This window comes from Nuphar pumila, chromosome 5 (assembly GCF_984573655.1).
Source record: "Nuphar pumila chromosome 5, dmNupPumi1.hap1.1, whole genome shotgun sequence".
Lineage (NCBI taxonomy): Eukaryota > Viridiplantae > Streptophyta > Magnoliopsida > Nymphaeales > Nymphaeaceae > Nuphar > Nuphar pumila.
The window spans coordinates 97,098,371-97,116,917 of record NC_143253.1 but is presented as its reverse complement, the minus strand read 5'-3'; the positions used below and the strand labels follow the sequence as shown (position 1 = coordinate 97,116,917).

The 18,547-nt window shown below is 35.2% G+C and overlaps 1 protein-coding gene across 1 annotated transcript in view; it reads left to right on the top strand.

The window, feature by feature from the left end:
• LOC149837873 (bifunctional nitrilase/nitrile hydratase NIT4B-like) overlaps positions 1-8,892 on the top strand; it is a 54,447-nt gene extending 45,555 nt beyond the window's left edge. The window contains exons 4-6 of the mRNA XM_090006241.1: positions 7,924-8,205; positions 8,338-8,485; positions 8,625-8,892. Coding sequence (XP_089862367.1) covers positions 7,924-8,205; positions 8,338-8,485; positions 8,625-8,628 — 434 coding nt within the window. The 3' untranslated portion in view covers positions 8,629-8,892. The remainder of the gene's footprint in view (positions 1-7,923; positions 8,206-8,337; positions 8,486-8,624) is intronic.
• The last annotated feature ends 9,655 nt before the right edge of the window (positions 8,893-18,547 follow it).

Here is an 18,547-nt window from a genome sequence, read left to right as displayed (position 1 = left end):
CTAACAACTTTGAGCAAGGAAGATGAACCCACAACGTTTTCTCAAGCATCAAATTCTAAAAGATGGATTGAAGCAATGAATGAAGAAATGGAAGCTCTACATGAATGTGGTACGTGGGATGTTGTACCGAGACCACTTGACAGAAATGTAGTTGGGCCGAAATGGGTGTACAAAATAAAGTATAAACCGGATGGGACTATAGAATGGTACAAGGCAAGGCTTGTAGCCAAAGGATTTACACAGGAACAAGGACAAAATTATGACGAGACCTTTAGTCCAGTGGTGAAGATGGGGACAATCAGAGTTTTCTTTAGCTATTAAACATCAATGGACTATTAGTCAACTTGATGTGAAAAATGCCTTTCTTCATAGAAATTTGAAAGAGGAAGTATACATGGAGCAACCCACTGATTATGCAGAAGACAATCCTACGAAATACGTATGCAGATTAAAAAGGGCGACATACAGATTGAAGCAGGCATCCCGTTCTTGGTTTGATAGTTTCTCTCTTGAAATACAAAAATATGGTTTTAAGAGATCTCTCCTTGACCATTCCTTGTTTATATTCAAGAACCAAGACATAGTTACTCTGCTGTTGATATATGTAGATGATATTATCATCAGAGGTAACTCCAACATGCATATTGAGGAGGTCAAACATCTCTTGAATCAGAGATTCAAAATGAAGGACCTTGGCAAACTACGATACTTCCTTGGAATTGAAGTTGACAATACTTCTGAAGAAATGACTCTCACTCAACATAAGTATACCATTGATGTCCTTAATAAGGCAGGCATGAAAGATTGCAAGCCCTTGGGAACTCCTAGTGTTCTTCACCAGAAACTCAGTTCGCAACATGGAGATTCATATGAGAATCCCACAGAATATCGTAGCATAGTGGGCATGTTACAATATCTCACTTTCACTCGACCTGATATTGTTTACTCTGTAAATCAGGTATCTCAGTTTATGCATGCGCCATGTGAAGGGCATATGGAAGCAGTTAAACAGATACTTCGGTACCTGAAGGGAACTATTGGGGATGGTCTTTTGTATAAGATAAAGACAAATGAGCAAAATGCACATGAAATTACTGTCTATACTGATGCAGACTGGGCGGGAGACCCAGATGAACGTAGATCGATATCTGGCTATTGTGTGTTTGTTGGGATGAATTTGGTCTCCTGGAGTAGCAAGAAACAAAAAGCTGTTGCTAGATCAAGTACAGAAGCCGAATATAGGTCAATGACAACTGCTACTGCTGAAGCTACTTGGATTAGGCATTTATTGACAGAAGTGGGAGAGTCGATCTCTCGATCTATTCTTTTATGTGACAACCAAAGTGCCATCAGTATGTCATTTAATCCCATTTATCGAAGTCGTGCCAAACATATTGAAATAGATCAACATTTTGTGAGATAAAAAGTAGAAGAAAAGGAGATTGAGCCCGAATTTGTCCGAACTACAGATCAAGTGGCTAATATATTTACAAAATGATTGACAAAAGACAGATTTTGGATGTTGAAAGGCAAGTTGTTCATGGTTCAGAACCATGTACAACTTGAGGGAGGGTGAAAAGACGTGCATGCTTCTTTATAATGGGTCACAGGTTAGGGGATTCAGACCCGTAATTATGTTGTTTCATTAATGGCATGCATGTAATTTATTCTTGTTGTAATAGGGGTATTTTAGTACCCTAAACTTTGTATTAGTGATTGTATATAAATGAATAAGAATAGCAACCGACTCCAGTGAGTGGAATCGAGATTTCTTTGCAGCTCCTTCTCTCTCTCTGTTCCTCACTCTTCACACATGGTAGAACTCGAGTTTCACAAATCTAACAGTCTTGTGGGAAATGCCACTTTGGTTCGAGATGAGCCAACTCTTCCCATAATTCGGACAAGCTATTGTAGTATTCTCTAATGCTTTTGTCCCTTTGAACCATATTCCGAACTTTATGTTGTAGATTGCACACATGTGCAATATCTTTAAGAGAATACATTCTCTTAAGATAGTCCCAACCGTCATTTGCATGTTCAAACTTTGCAAGACTTGAACATTTTTTATATCCACGCTACTTATGAGCCAAAACATAATCTTGGCATGTCCCATTCTCCACTCTTTCCACCTTTTCTCAGAAGTGGTAATGACTTTAGTTTTTTCTACCTCTGTAAGAGATATTTCTTTCTCACCTTCGATCTTTGTGAGGATTAGTTTAGGTTCCAAGTCGGTTCCATCCACTAGTCCCCACAACCCCTTTCCCCATATAAGGTGCTTCATGATTGAAGCCCATGTGACGTAGTTTGAATCGTTGAGCTTGATGAGTTTAATGGTGACGTTATCATTGTCATCCATTTTATAAAGCTTAATAGGGAGAAAGGAAAAGAAAAGAAAAGCACAATAAGAGTAAAAAAGAAAAAGGATATACTCTACCACAAATGATAGATACGAGCACACCTTTATATATACTTGAAAAACATTTCTTTTTCTCCAAAGCTTGAGTGACACGCTTCCCAATGCACCGAGATAAAAAGATTGATCACAACCAATAGCTTTGATACCATGTAAGAAGGGGAAGCTCACAAACGAAACTTCAAAAAGAAGCTTACAAATGTCTTTCACAATGAACACCATGGTTCATACAACACACTCACAATCTATGTCACAGGGATTCGGCTAGCAGGGTGCCGCACCCGCGTCGACGCGGGTGCGGGTGCGGGTGCAGTCAACCCGATCCTGGGTGCGTTGACCGCACCCAGGATCATTTAGGTCCATTTTTTTTTGATTTTTTTTTTTAAAATTTGCCCTATGAAATGGGCTGCGATTTTTTTTTTTAAAAAATTCTGCTGTCAGCTGCTGACAGTTGCTGATGGGCTGCGATTTTTTAAAAAAAAAAAATTCTGCTGACAGCTCCTGCCTTTTCAAATCCTTTTTTTTGTAAAGGATTTTCTCTGCTGACAGCTCCTGTTAGCTGCTGACAACTCCTGCCTTTTCAAATCCTTTTTTTCGTAAAGGATTTTCTCTCTCCCCTTTATATATATATATTACATTTTTGCCCCTGCCGCACCCCCACACCCGGGTTTTTTGGAAGTGCCGAATCCCTCACACCCGCACCTGCACCCATGTGACATAGCTCACAATAATCGAAATACTCAAAAGAGTGCACACACGAAAGAGAGAAAATATATCTCATTAAAGTGGGATAAAACCTACACTAGAAGTGTCTTTACAAAGGAGAAATAGTCCCATATTTATAGAGAGAAGAAATAGAGCTAGGAGAGAGTCATTGGGCTCCCAACAACTCCAAAGGTACATGCTACTTTTTGACTTGGTCAAAAAGTGACATGTCTAAGAGTGGCCTATTTACAAAACTAAATCCTTATTCTGACTAGTTCCTAACTAAACTAAAAGCTAACTAAACAAAATATAAATTACATATGAAGATTACATTTTTAATAAAAAATACTAGATCATATACATACATATCAAATAAAACAAGTTTTGAAAAACTAAGATTCAAACTAGATCTCATAAAAGCATACACATATATAGTTTCACAAAATCAAACAAATATTATAAACCTTATAATAATAAAAATAAATTCAACGATAATTTTTTTTAAAACATTTAAAATTTTTAGTTTTTTAGAAAAACAACAAATAATTTTTCAAAGTTCAGGAAAATGAGTGTTTTCTCATGCATAATACATGAGATAGATAACACAAGTAACACTTAAAGCTATAAGATACATACCGGGTGAAGATTTCTCTTAAATCCAAGCCACACAATGATCATGAATCCTTCACGAAGCACGAACTCGAACCAAAGAATTCCAAGACCCAAAAGAGACAAAATACCAATAAGATTTTTTTGACTTTGATACCATGTAATGAAATATGATGAAATATGCAAAAATACAAAAATGAGGGCCTCTAAGGGCTTACAAGATCATAAATACAAAGTGCACATGCACATACATGAGTCCAACTAAGGGACAATACAAGAGAACAAAGGCACAACAAAAGTACTAAGTGCATTCAAGACATTGAAGAAGCATAAAACTTAAAAAATATTCAACTTATTGAGCATGAATGTTTAAAAAAAGAATTAGGAAATGAAAGGGGATAAAAGCCCTTATTTATACACATTCAAGAGAGAGGCAGACCTCAATAGAGCTATTGGACTGTTCCAACAACTATAAATATAACTGTTGGACTATGTCACAGGGATTCGGCCAACTAGGTGCCGCACCCGCGACGACGCGGTGCAACGCGGGTGCGCGTGCAAGTGCAACACTCGGTGCAACACTCGGTGCGGTCAACGCACCCAGGGTCATATTCGTCCAAATTTTAGACTTAAAAAAAACCTGTTTGTTTAAGGGATTTACTATCAAAAAAGGGAATCAGAAGAGGGATAGGCATCAAAGCCGCTATCGGCGTCGTCTTTGCCACCTCTGGTAGGTCGAAGGCGGTCAAACCCCTCGACCACAACTACCGAAAACCTAAGACAACACCTGGCAAACCCCCTGCATCGGACCACAGTAGGATCGATGGTAGATTTAAAAAAAAATAGAGGGGGTAAGGGTTAGAGGAAAACATAGAGGGTTTTAGTCATCTTTTGCGCACCTCACACTGGCAGGAATCCGACCGGTGGTGGTTGGGCTGGATCGAGAGGTGAGAGGGTGTGATTCCCCTCTTCTCTCTGCCGGCGGGGCTCCCTTGAAGGACTAAGGGGAACAAGGCTTAGTTTCCTCTTTCCTTTCTCTGTCTTTCCTCTCACTGTTGGCCACGACTTGGTGGACGCTTCATAGCTGTGCGAGAGAGCTCGTCCCCTCTAGCGAGTTGTTGCCAGAAAACCGAAAGAAGCAGAGGTCTTCGACAAGAACTCTCAATGGTTGCGCTGCTCGGTGGTGGCAGAGGACGTCATCGGCGGGAGCTCTCGTCGAGAGCCGCTGCTCGGTGGCGGAGACGAAGGAGGTCACCGGCGGAAACCCTGAGGTCTAGGGTTTCAGTAAAGAGAAGGAAGAAGGGTCGAGACCTTTCTTTCATTTTCTTAAAACAAGTTTTTTTTTTTAAAATATTTTTTTAAGTTGCTTTTTTCTATTAAAGCCCATTTTATTATCAAATATTACTTTTAGGACCCTATGTTATTTATTGTTTTGAGGTTTGGTTTCTAAAATTTCATAAAAAACTGTTGTACTTTTATAAAATTACATAAAGGTGGTTTATACTTTCTGTTTAACTCAGAAAATTGTAAAAGCAGGTTTTTGTGTTTTTATTTCATTAGTGTTACTGTTGTTAACTGTTAAAACTTAAAAATTATATATATATATATATATATTTATTTATTTTTTTATATTTTTGCCCTCCCGTACACCCGCACCCAAGTTTTTTTAAAGTGCCGCATCCCCGCACCCTCACCGGCACCCGCACCCGCACCCATGTGACATAGCTATTGGACTATTCCAACAACTCTATTGACTAGTAACTCTATGTTGACTACTCAAAAAATAACCCAACAACTCTATTTGATATTTGACCAAATAGACCCTATAAAAACATAAAAAGACAAAAGAAAAGAATAAAGTAAAAGTACTAATGTACCCCTAATGAGCACAACCTATTACAAAGACTGAAATAACCAAAATACCCATAATAGGTATTTACCTATTACAACATTTTATATATATATATATATATATATATATATATATATATATATATATATATATATATATATATATATATATAGAGAGAGAGAGAGAGAGAGAGAGAGAGAGAGAGAGAGAGTAATGCTATGGTGCTCCAGGAGTACCTACTCCCACATACTAGAAATCATGGTTGTTGGTTGTATCTTCTCAATTAAACCTTATGGATGCACTCAACATAGTTTATTTGATAGGAATCATGCTTTGGATCATGTTTTTTGTACATAAAAATAAGATTTTCTAATTCATGAAATTTTGATACATTGTGAGCTGTTGATTTTTAAAGGTCTTAAAAACATACATGTACGCTATAATCACATGATCCAAAACTTGTTGGGTCTGATCAACAAAAAAGTTTAAGAAATTTGAAAATCTAAAGAATCTTTTAGGTGGGAGTAGGTACTCCAGGAGTACTCTATCATTACCAATATATATATATATATATATATATATATATATATATATATATATATATAACTTAACATTATTCAACCCTTGGCCCTCTTATCTTTAGTCTTATACTGTTTTCTTGCCTTCTTATTTTCTGATATTGTATCAAATCAACAACTAATATAGGGTTATTTTATGGCTTAAAAGGAAAGTTACCAGTTTGTGGAAAGGAGTATATCTTAGAAATTGAAGCTTAATCACCATCTGTCGGCAAGGTTTTGCTAGGCATTATAAGAATAGAGATGGTCAACAAGTATTGATAAGTATTTTCGAGCAACAGCCACGTGGTGGGTTTGATGATGAAAACAGAGCATGGGCATTTGAGTGTTTGGAAGGGAGATATTAAAATATCAAGAGATTATCTGAACAGAGGAAACTATTGTGAAAAAGGAATGCCTCTAATATTTGGAGGACAACTGACAAAGTTGGTCGAACTTTTGATAGGTGCAAGAACCAGAACGGGAAGTGGATTGAGTGCTACATTACAGAAAACTCATGGTTCTTGACCAAACCTATCAGAATCTGATTCATGCCGTAACATTTGATGATGACTCTTGCTTGAAAGTTGTGGAATATTTTGCATTAGGTGGATATTGGAGGATTATATTTTTTGTCTTGACTTGAAGGGAACTATATATTGAGGGTTATGGTTTGACACAGCTCATGGAACCAAATATTTCAGAAGATGGTGAAATATAAGTACTTGTGTAAAGTCTCATGACATATATCTAGTTGAACGACGAAGGAGGTAATTTGGAGTGGAAGACCGTCACCTAAATCCATCATGTCTGCGTGGCTTGTTGACAATTTAGGTAGGGGACATTAACTTGCGGGTTGTTTCTTTCCCTTTTTGGAGAACATGGAATACTAATTTATATCTTTGATGCCATTTCTTCTGTACTCTGTATTGGCTTGGTTGGAGCATAAATTATATACTCTAGAAGGTGTGGAACTGTTGGAGGAAATTGAAATGAACCTTGCAAAATTATATGACAATCGATGGCCACATAGAAGAGTATATTTGGCTAATATCATGCAATGAACATAGGTAACTCGAGCGGCTATCATAATTTGATGAGGGGCCTTTGTCCACATTAATGATGAGGTAATTGGAATCTTGAATGTTTGTGCCTGTATCACTCATCATTCTTGGTATGTATTATGTACCTGTGGGAGGTGACACCACTTCTCCTTAACCCTCTGACAAGGTTTTTTTTCCTCTGACCTGTCAAAAAGAAAATGACAAAAGAGGTGAAAGAAAACGTATTGTTGAACAGATGCAATAATCTTCTTGTCTCTACTAGTTTGATGTTCTACGCTAATGAGGAACATCTTTCATCCCATCCTTCTTAATGTGGTTTCTTCAGAAGAGATAGTGGATTAAATTTAGTTATATTCAACAAATTGTAGTATTTTATGATCTTATGTAAGTTGAGCATCCCGCCAGAAATCTCCATAGTAATCTCCATTTAAAAAACTCATGTTTTACTTTATCATCTTATTTTTTTTTGTAAGAATACAATTTTGACCAATAGTATCAACTCTGCAAACAAGTCATGCCAAGCAGGTTTCTGTACTCTTGCGTGTAATGAATGTCAAAAGTGGAGCTCCAGGCAAGTTTGTCACCCTTTGAGCATTTTCTTTGTAACATCGGTGGTGATTTTGCTAATTTAAATTTGATATAGTAGCTAACCTCTGAGGAAAACATTCTGCCAATTCCATATTGTTTAGATATCTGAATCTTATGGTGCCATTTGTTCTCTAGGTATTGAAATATATTGTGCCCCAACTGCGGATGCAAGAGATGTATGGCAATCGTCAATGACCCACATTGCCCTCGAAGGTGGATGCTTTGTCCTATCTGCAAACCAGTTCTGCCGACGGAAAGACTATCCCCCACCTCCAGATTATGTTTTTGGAGATGCGGATGAGGAGCTATCACCTGATTCTGTTGTATGTGCTGGTGGCAGTGTCATCATTTCTCCATCTGGTTCTGTACTAGCTGGGCCTAATCATGAAGGAGAGGCTCTCATATCTGCTGATTTGGGTATGTGATTTTCCTAGTCAAATTTTTTTCTATCTAGTACCTACATGGGATGTTTTTCATGTAATATGCAATTGTGTTTCTAATCTTCTTTCTGGTGCTCAGTTAAGTAACAAGTTCCTTTGCGTTAATCAGATTTTGGCGAAATTGCACGCTCAAAATTCGACTTTGATGTTGTTGGGCACTATGCTAGGCCTGATATCCTAACTTTGACTGTGAAGGATCATCCTTTGAATCCAGTCTCATTTGCATCTACAGATAAAAACGATGGCTCTCGAAAACTGTACTGGCATTTATTGTATTGGGTGTCTTGGTTTAGATTTTATATAATTTGGTGATTTGATCTCCGACTCACATTTCCTTGAGTTTCTAACTTCTTTTTGTGCTATTTTTTTCTTTTATTTTTAATTTTTGGTAAGCAGGTGATATGTGGGAGAAGATAGAGCTGGAGTAAGAACTGCTGAAATCAAAATTCTTTGCTTGCATACCTACTCCAAATTTGCTGATTCTTTTGTTCGAGCCGTTTGTTGTACTCTAATAACATGCTGCATGGGTCATTCCTGATACTGGATTAACCATGATTAGTGATGTCTGCTTGTGGTTGTTTGGAAAACCATGATACTTTATCTGTACAAAGTGTTAAAATGTAAAAACTGTAATAATAATAATAATATTATATTATTATTATTATTATATATTTTTTATTTCTTTTGTTTTCTTTATTTTTATGCATCTAGTTCATGTTGAAGATACGTAATCTAGTCAAGTTCTACTTAGAACTTGACTAAAATGTAGTCGTTGGACCCAACAACTATAATTAGAGTCCAACGACTCCTTTTGGGAGAGCTCAAAGTGAGCTCTCCCCATTCTTCCCCTCTTGTATAAATAGGGGTGAACCCCCTCATGTGTAGTATTGAATGCTTCTTGAGCATTTTTGTTATCAATAAAGTTTTTTATTATTTTATTGTTGTGTTCTTTTTTTTATACCCTTTTATGGGTTTTGCTTGAAGTGTCTTTAATAGACACTCTTTTGGTGGATTTAAGTGCCTTTGTGGAAGACCACTGTTTCATTACATGGCATCAGAGCCGTGAAGATCTTAGATCGTGAAAAGCTTTTGCCCCATTTTCTGTGTCTCACTTGCAAAAGGTGTTTCATCACTTTGTTCTTGGCTCAAGAAGATTCGTTTGAAGGAGGTTAGTGAAGAAACTTTTTTTTACAAAATTTGTATTATCCATCCTCTCTTTTATTCTTTTCTCTTTTTTTCTCTCTCTTCTCTCGTCTATTTTTTCTCATCTTTATAAAAGATAAATGACAATGATAAGATCACCATCGTACCCATGAAGCTAAATGATACTAATTATGTAATGTAGGTTTCGATTATGAAACATCACATTTGGGAAAAAGGGCTATGGGGTATAGTCGATGGTTTCGATTCAGAACATAAACTATCTCTCACCAAAATAGAGGGTGATAAAGAAGTTCCTCTAACGGATGAGAAGAACAATGCGTTAGCCACTTATGAAAATAAATGGAAAGAGTGAAGAATAGGGCATGCAAAAATTATGTTATAGTTGATTAATAGCGTAGACATTAAAAAATGCTCTAGTCTAGTTAAGTTCAAACATGTCGATAAGGCTTGAGAATACCTTAAAAATATTTATCTCCTTAAAGATATTGCACATGTATATAATTTATAAGATAAAGTTCAGATAATGACTCAAAAAAAGAAAACCATTAGAGAATATTACAATGAGTTGCCCGAACTTTGGGAAGAATTGACTTTTTTAGAACCAAAATAGTATTGTTCCGAAGATATTGAGCTCCATAACAAATAACTTGATATGAAATATTTTTATCAATTTGTAAACGGTTTAAGACTGAAATTCGAGTCGACTAAATCGGCTCTTCTTGATTGAGGAAAAATTTCTTCTATCGTCGATACTATAGAGGAACTATGGAGGAAAATAAAATTAGAAAGAATACTCTAAAATTAGAAGGTGATTTCATTTTAGCTACGTCTAGATCAACGAATCATGTATGCTCTTACAAGCCACCACATTTCAATATATAAAATGGTGAATTTGACAAGAAAAAATGCACTTGCCATAATTGTCATGAACCAGGACACTATAGGCCTCAATGTCTTAAACTTAGAGAGCTAAGAGAAAAAAGCGCTGCGACTGTTAGATCGAAACCCAAAGATCAAGATGAACCAGTTTCTATGACTAAATTAATAGAGATTCTTCAACCTCTTATCAAAGGAGCTTCCTCCTCATCTGAAGTTGGACCAGTTGTTTCATCCTTCTTCGATCCATGTAATTTTCTTTGGCTTCTTAATTCTAGAGCTTATTTTCATATGATCCCAAATGATAATAGCTTATCCGAATGTTTCAAAAATAAGTTAAGTGTGTTAAAAGTTTTTACAGCTGATGAAACCTCTCTTGAAATAGAATAAATAGGAAATTTTGAAAGAATCCATAAAACTAAGATTTTTTTATTCCAGAAGTTAGATATATTTTTAAACTAAATTTGAATATTTTATTTGTCTCTCAAATATCTGAGCATGGATGTAATGTCTCATTTTCTTTTCATGGTTGTTGAGTATATGATCGTCACTCAGAAAAGCTGATTGGGGAAGGCCATAGAGAACGAAAACTTTATTAAATGGATTTTTTGAAACTGCCTAAAAATGCTTTTTGTTATAATATTCAGAAAATAAAGTTGAATTTGTGGCACAAAAGACTTGGTTACCCTCATATGATCAAAATCCAATATTTTTCAAGTTTAGAAAATTTTTGTAATTTTGATAGTTTCACTTGTAAAGATTGTATTATTGGCAAAATGAAAATATTACAATTTCATGATCGAAATTTTGTTTCTTCTAGACCACTTGAATTAGTACATTTGGATGTTTGGGTCCTGCACCAATTATTTCAAAATGTGGATTTACATATTATGTCATCTTTGTCGATGATTTTTCTAGACATACTTGGATTTATTTTCTTAAAAATAAATCTGTTCATACTTTTAAATATTTCATAACATGGTTAAAAACAAGTTTCAAAATGATATTTTCATTTTTTGCATGGATTCAGGGAGATAATTTATGTCTAAAGAATTCAAAGATTATCTTAATTTACATGATATTACATACCAAAGTTCTTGTCTATACACACTACAACAAAATGGACTGACTGAACTTAAACATCGACACATTATGGAAACAACTAGGACATTATTAATAGCAAATCAAGTTCTAAGGGAGTTTTGGGTAGAAACTGCCATAACTGCTACTTATCTGATTAATCGAATGTCATCTTTTTCTTTGAAAAATATAGCTCAAATTGAAAAACTTGTAAATTTTTCTTTAGACTACTCTAGATTGAGAGTGTTTGGATGCAAGTGTTTTGTTTTCACTAACAAAAATGATAAACTCTCTCCTCGTGTGATTTTTTGTGCTTTTTTAGAACATGTCGATAATTAAAAAGGGTATAGGTGTTTTGATTTTAAAAATAAAAATTTGTATGTATCAAGAAATGTCTCTTTCCTAGAAAAACAGAGCTTTGATTTTGAAAAACCTAAGAAAGTTAGTGAATACTCCTTTTTGATAGATCTAACATCAAAATCTAATGAATATGATTTTGAATGTGACTTTTACTATGATCGAAGTACTATTGATATTGAACAAAATGATGACAATGAAGAGCAAATTCATAGGGATGTTAGTTTACAATATTTAAGACGAAGAGAGTCAAACCTTCCATGTGTACTTGAAAAATATTCTGAAGTACCAACCAGAAGATCATCCAGAGTCTCGAGGCCTCCTGAAAATTTTGTGTCATATGAATCCTTTTCACCCATATATAGGGCAATTATTGCATTAATAGACTCATGTGAGGAACCATCATCATACTCACAAGCTAAAAATTATGTAGAATGGGTAGAAGCCATGAAAATTGAGTTAGATGCACTTGAAAAAGATTCTACTTGGACTATTCAAGATCTTCCTTTAGGTAAGAAACTTATAGGTTGTCGATGAGTTTACAAAGTTAAAACCAAGAGTGATGAAACTCTTGTGAGATACAAAGCCCGATTAGTGGCCAAAGGCTATGCTCAAGAATATGACATTGATTATGAAGAAACCTTTACCCCAATTGCTCGTATGATCACTGTTAGAACCTTAATTACCTTGGCTTCTATTAGAAAATGACGTATATATCAAATGGATGTCAAAAATGTATTTCAAAATAAAAATTTAGTTGAAGAAGTGTATATGAAAGTCTCACCTGATATTAGTATTCTCAAGGGTAATGTTCTTTGTTTAAAAAAAGTTATTTATGGCCTTAAACAAGAACCAAAAGCTTGGTATAACAGGTTTAGTCATGTAATACTTGATATTGGTTTTCAACCTTTTTTGACTGACATTGCTTTATTTATTAAGAATTCTTATGCAGAGATTATAATTCTTCTCTATGTGGATGACATGATCATCACCGGAGATGATAAACAGGGAGTTGCAAATACCAAATCTCTTATTAAAACTCACTTTGAAATGACTGACTTAGGTTTATTAAGATATTTTTTAGGAATTGAAGTTGCTTATTTCTCTCGTGGGTATTTGATGTCTCAATCTAAATTTGCCTTTGATATTGTTTCTAGGTCTGACATTATGGATGATAAGAAAGTTGACACTCCAAAAGTTGTCAATGTTAAAATGAGAATTGATGATGAAAAACTTCTTGATGATCCCACTCCTTACAGACAGCTTATCAAAATACTTTCCTATCTTTTCATTAATAGGTCAGATATAACACACGTTGTATACACAGTTAGTCAGTTTCAGCATGCTCCCACTTCTATACACATGAGAACAATTTTGCGTATTATTAGATACTTAAAGACCTTTCTCTCATGAGGTCTATTCTTGTCTGCATCATCGTTATTAGATTTAATTGCCTATACTGATGCTGACTGTGGAGGTAATCCTAATAATAGACATTCAACCACTGATTTTTGTATTTTTTTAGATGAATCATTAATTTCATTGTAAAAAGCAGCAGAAGGTCTCTCTTTTCTTCACCAAAGCTGAATATAGAGACATGGCAACCACTTCAATGAAAGTTGTTTGGCTCAAGCGACTGCTAGCTGACATCGGAGCTGAAGCAACACAAGCTTCAAGAATGTGCTATGACAAGAAGTGTGTGATTTACATTGCAAGCAATCGGACATTTCATGAGCACACCAAACATATTGAGATAAACTATCACTATGTCATAGAGGAATTTTTGTATGGAACTATTGATCTGCTGTATGTTACATTAGAGTATCAATTAGCAGACTTCTTTAGCAAGCCTCTCATTGCTCTCATATTTCACTTCATTTTAGACAAACTTTTGCTCATTGTACCATAAGTTTGAGGAGGAGTGTTAAAATGTAAAAAATGTAATATATAATAATATTATTATATATTTTTCTATTTCTTTTTATTTTTTTGTTTTCTTTATTTTTATGCATCTAGTTCACGTTGAATTAGATGCATAATCTAGTCAAGTTCTACTTAGAACTTGACTAGAATGTAGCCGTTGGACTCTAGAGTCCAACGACTCCTTTTGGGAGAGATCAAGGCGAGCTCTCCCCATTCTTCCCCTCTTGTATAAATAAATAGGGATGAACCCCCTCATTGAATGCTTGTTAAGAATTTTTTGTTATCAATAAAGATTTTTATTATTTTATTATTGTATTCTTTCTTTTATATCTTTTTATGAGTTTTGCTTGAAGTGCCTTTAATAAACACTCTTTTGGTGGATTCAAGTGCTTTTGTGGAAGATCACTATTTCATTATACAAAAGACCCTTGGTATCACGAGCCTATTTCTTCAACAGGCCAGTGTGACGCGATAGTCCTTTTCTTGCCGCCGCAAACGTATCTGGTCACTCGCTTGCCGCTGCAGAAGCTTTGAGTATAGAGAGTGCAAGAGAGCGAAAGAGAAGAGAAAGAAAGAAATTACAATCACTTGAAGGTAATCACAACGAGGGTGAACAAAGAAAGCTCAACACATTTGCATTTATTCATTGTTTTGCCCGAGGGCAACATACAGTTTAGATGTACGGGCTAACCCTTCAGGGTATTGATAACCTGAACCGAGGTACAAGGGTGGCCCGGTGAAAGTTAAAAATGACTCAATACTTACATCATGAATCAATCAAAGCAAAACATACTCTAGACACATCACAAGGAAACACTTGGTGTTATGAAATTAAAGTGGTCATATCAGTTTACTCTTTGTGGATATAATATTCTCAATTGGCTTTAAATTGCAGTATTTTGGAATCAGAGTGGTGTGCAATCTTTTCCTTAAAAAAAAGAAAAAAGGTGTTGTGCAATCGATGTCAGTTTACTCTTTGAGGATATAATATTCTCAGTTGGTTCCATATTGCAGTTCTTGCTTTACTATTACTTTCACTTTTTTCCCTCAAAGAAAAAAAAAGAAACACCTTATATTCACTTTTTGATGGCCAAAATAGGGAAGATGGCTTCCGCTTTGGATTCTAACTCGAGGCCGCTCTTTAAAGCTAACGTGTCTCTATCAGTTCATCCGTTCAGCTGTGAAATTCAACCTTTGTAATGTTTTGAATCCAGTGATTTCTTTTTTCATTCTTTTAATAGATGCCTTGGAAACTTCGAAGTTGAGAGTAGAATTCATGCATATGCTTCTCTGTAGGCTCTGTTTGGGTGCAGGACGCTAGGGCTGCATCTGTAAATTCCGCATATAAAGCTAAAAAACATGGATTTGACACTTCCTGTAGCATAGTTCAATAGCACCTTTGCCATTTCCACTGAAAGGTGTTTGGGAAGGAGGACCGTCACCCATTGCATTCGCAAATTTAAGTAGCTGGCAGTCAAAAGCGGGTGATGCATTTGCAAATCACCAACTTTGGTGGTAGTTGATTTGAGTTGGAGTTGGCACTTCCTGTGCCAACACCCTCAAATATCATTTCTCCATGCTCTCGACAAATTTCGATGCTGTGGATTTCACAGTTCCACCCTGGCCGCCACTGATGGTCAGTTTCCAAGAGAGCCGTAGTTCTTCCTGGTTGTTTTCTCTTTTTAATGACGCTAAATTTGTCAAAGTACTCCCTGGTGTATTTGTGAGACCATCTCCATTCTGCATCTAGTGTTGCTACGTCCATTAATCATTACCCATGAATGTCAGACTGGATTGTTTTGCACATAGTTTCACAAAAGTGTTCACATTATATGCAGAGGCGCTACATGATGCAGCGCTGCTGCAAGCCACCCATCTTGGGGCAGTATACGGTCTTCATCGATTACTTAATTTAAAACACAGTTTATCTAGTCTAATTGTGTTGCTTAAACAGACTTTTTGAGAAATTCAACAACTCAAAATGCACTGCCTACACTGCATTTCATGCCTACTGCATCCTACCACGAGCGAACAAGGGGTTTTCGGGTTATTTTTCTCAAATTCGATGCCTCAGATGCCATCGGCATAATCAATTTGCTAAGAAACGATACTTGGATCAGGTTTCTTCGATTAAAAAAATGTGCTTTTTTTAGCCTTAGATATTTATGATATTTTTAAAAAATTTATTCTATCAATTTTCAAACCTTATGAAAACTTACCCCTGTGTCCAAATTGGACGATGCAAGAGTCAATTCTTATAAAATCAAGCATGTAGAATGCATTTGTAGTCAGATTTGAGAAAAACACGAAAAAAGACCCATAGGCTGCAGTAATCACGGTTCAAAGTAGGCAGCTACCCTCTACTTATATATATATATATATATATATATATATATAGAGAGAGAGAGAGAGAGAGAGAGAGAGAGAGAGAGTGCTTAATGGGTTTTTTATGTTTTATTTTTAAACTTTGACCGTATAGATGTGATATATGTACTTGATTTTATAAGGATCAGCTCTTGAAGTGTTCGATTCCAACATTGGTGGGTTTTTATAAGGTTCGAAAAATCAACGGTCCAAAATCTTTGTAAAATTTTGAGGCTCCAAATATCATTTTTTTCATCTAAAATACATGATCCAGGTGTGGATTCCTCATAAATCAACCATACCCAACACATTTATAGGGGTTGAAACTGCAAAATAAAATACCAAAATAGCAAAAAAACCCATTAAGCACTTACCTTTTACTCTCTCTCTCTCTCTCTCTATATATATATATACTCAATAGAAAACCTCTCAAACCTATCCAATAAGAAACATTTATCAGATTTTTAGTGTTTTTTTTTTTAAATTCTGCAGATGTGTTCAGCATGATCATTTACTAGAAATTGACACTTAGGTTGGATGAAGAAAATGGTATATGGAACCTAAAAAATGTATAAAATTGTAGGCCGTTGATTTTTGAAACCATATAAAAACACATCCATGCATCGGAATCAAATGCTCCAAGAACTGATTCCTATAAAAACAAGAGCATAGATCACATCTGCAAGGTCAGAATTTTGAAAAAACACAGAAAATTTGATAAATGTTTCTTATTGGGTAGGTTTGGGAGGTTTTCTAATGGGTAGGTTTTCATTCCCCATATCTTTCTCTTTTTTTATATATATAGAGAGTTTGGCATAATGTCAAACTCACAAAGAGTTCAATGTTTCGTAGGATACATGCACAATTAGCCGTGCACACAGTTTACAAAAAAATGGTCTTTAGCGGCAGTCATGATCTCAGCTCAAGGTCTTTTTTGTGCACAATCAACGTTCCATGCACAATTGATCATTTGTCTGATGATAGGCATCCATTCTTACGCTCAATAGTGTGTGTATATATAGAGATTAATGGGTAGGTGCTAAATGAAATATACTTAATGATACATGTTAAATGAATTTTTCAGGTTATCTTTGTTTTATATTTAAATTCTGACCACATACATGTGATCTATGTACTTGATTTTGTAGGGATCATATCTTGAAGTGTTCGATTCCAACACATGGGTGAGTTTTTATATGGTTCAAAAAATCAACAGTCCAAAATTTTTGAGGCTCCAAATATCATTATTTTCATTGAAAACAAATGATACAGGTGTGAATTCCTCGTAAATAGACCATGCCCAACACATTTATGGGGTCAAAAGTGCGAAAAAAACACCAAAAGAGCAAAAAACCCCATTTAGAATGTATCATTTAGCATATTTCATTTACCACCTACATATTTCTCTCTCTCTCTCTCTCTCTCTCTCTATATATATATATATATATATATGCAAAGTTGAAGTTGAGTATACTCCACTGGGGGATGACCTCAAGGGTTTTACCAACTGAAGGCCAGCCAAGCCACCCAATGTGCGATTAGTGATTGGGGTTTTTCCCCTTGGTCTAGCCAAAGAAAAAATAAAATAAAAAATAACCATGCTGTCATATTGTAAAATAATGTGATTTCATAAATACCACACAATTTGACGAAATCCTCTTTGTATCCAAAATGTTAGATTTCTGATTTTTTTAGGATGTTTTTGCCTTTTCACAAATATCACATGAGGTTTACGAATCATTTTTTATAATGTCCTCAAATATAAGAACCTCCTTTTACTAAATTTGTATAAGAGGCACAGGAGGATGTTCACAAATGTGCAGTGACATCATAACATTCACAAATGTGAGAGTATTTAGTTAAAAGAGGTTCACAAATACAGTGTGACTTTCGCAAATCATGTTTGCGAATGTCTCTAAAATCTGTGAACCTCCTTTAACTAAATATTCTAACGTATTTGTGAATGTCCTCAAATGTGTGAACCTCTTTTTACTAAAATCTCATAGGGGGCATAGGCAAAGGAATATTCACAAATGTGAGAGTATTTAGATAAAAGAGGTTTAAAATATAGTATGTCCCTTACAAATCATGTTTGTAAATATTCTCAAAATGTGTGAAGATCCTTTAACTAAATACTCTCTCGATGTACCTCCGCAAATATAATACAACATTCACAAATCATTTTTACAAATATCCAAAAAATTGAGCGAACCTCTTTTAACTAAATAATCTTAACGTAAGTTTGCAAATATAGTACAACCTTCACAAATCGTTTTTGTGAATATCCCAAAATGTGTGAACTTCTTTTTACTAAATAATCCCACATTTGCGAACATCCTCCTGCTTGTGCCCTTATGCGATTTTAATAAAAAGAGGTTCACTTATTTGGGCACATTCACAAAAATGATTTGTAGACATCATGCTATATTTGCAGAAGAGCAAAAATATTTTAAAAAAGTTGAGAATAAAACATTTTGGATATAAGAAGGATTTCGCCAAATTGTAAGGCATTACGAAGAAAGTGCCATTTTTACAAGAACATTACGGTTATTTTT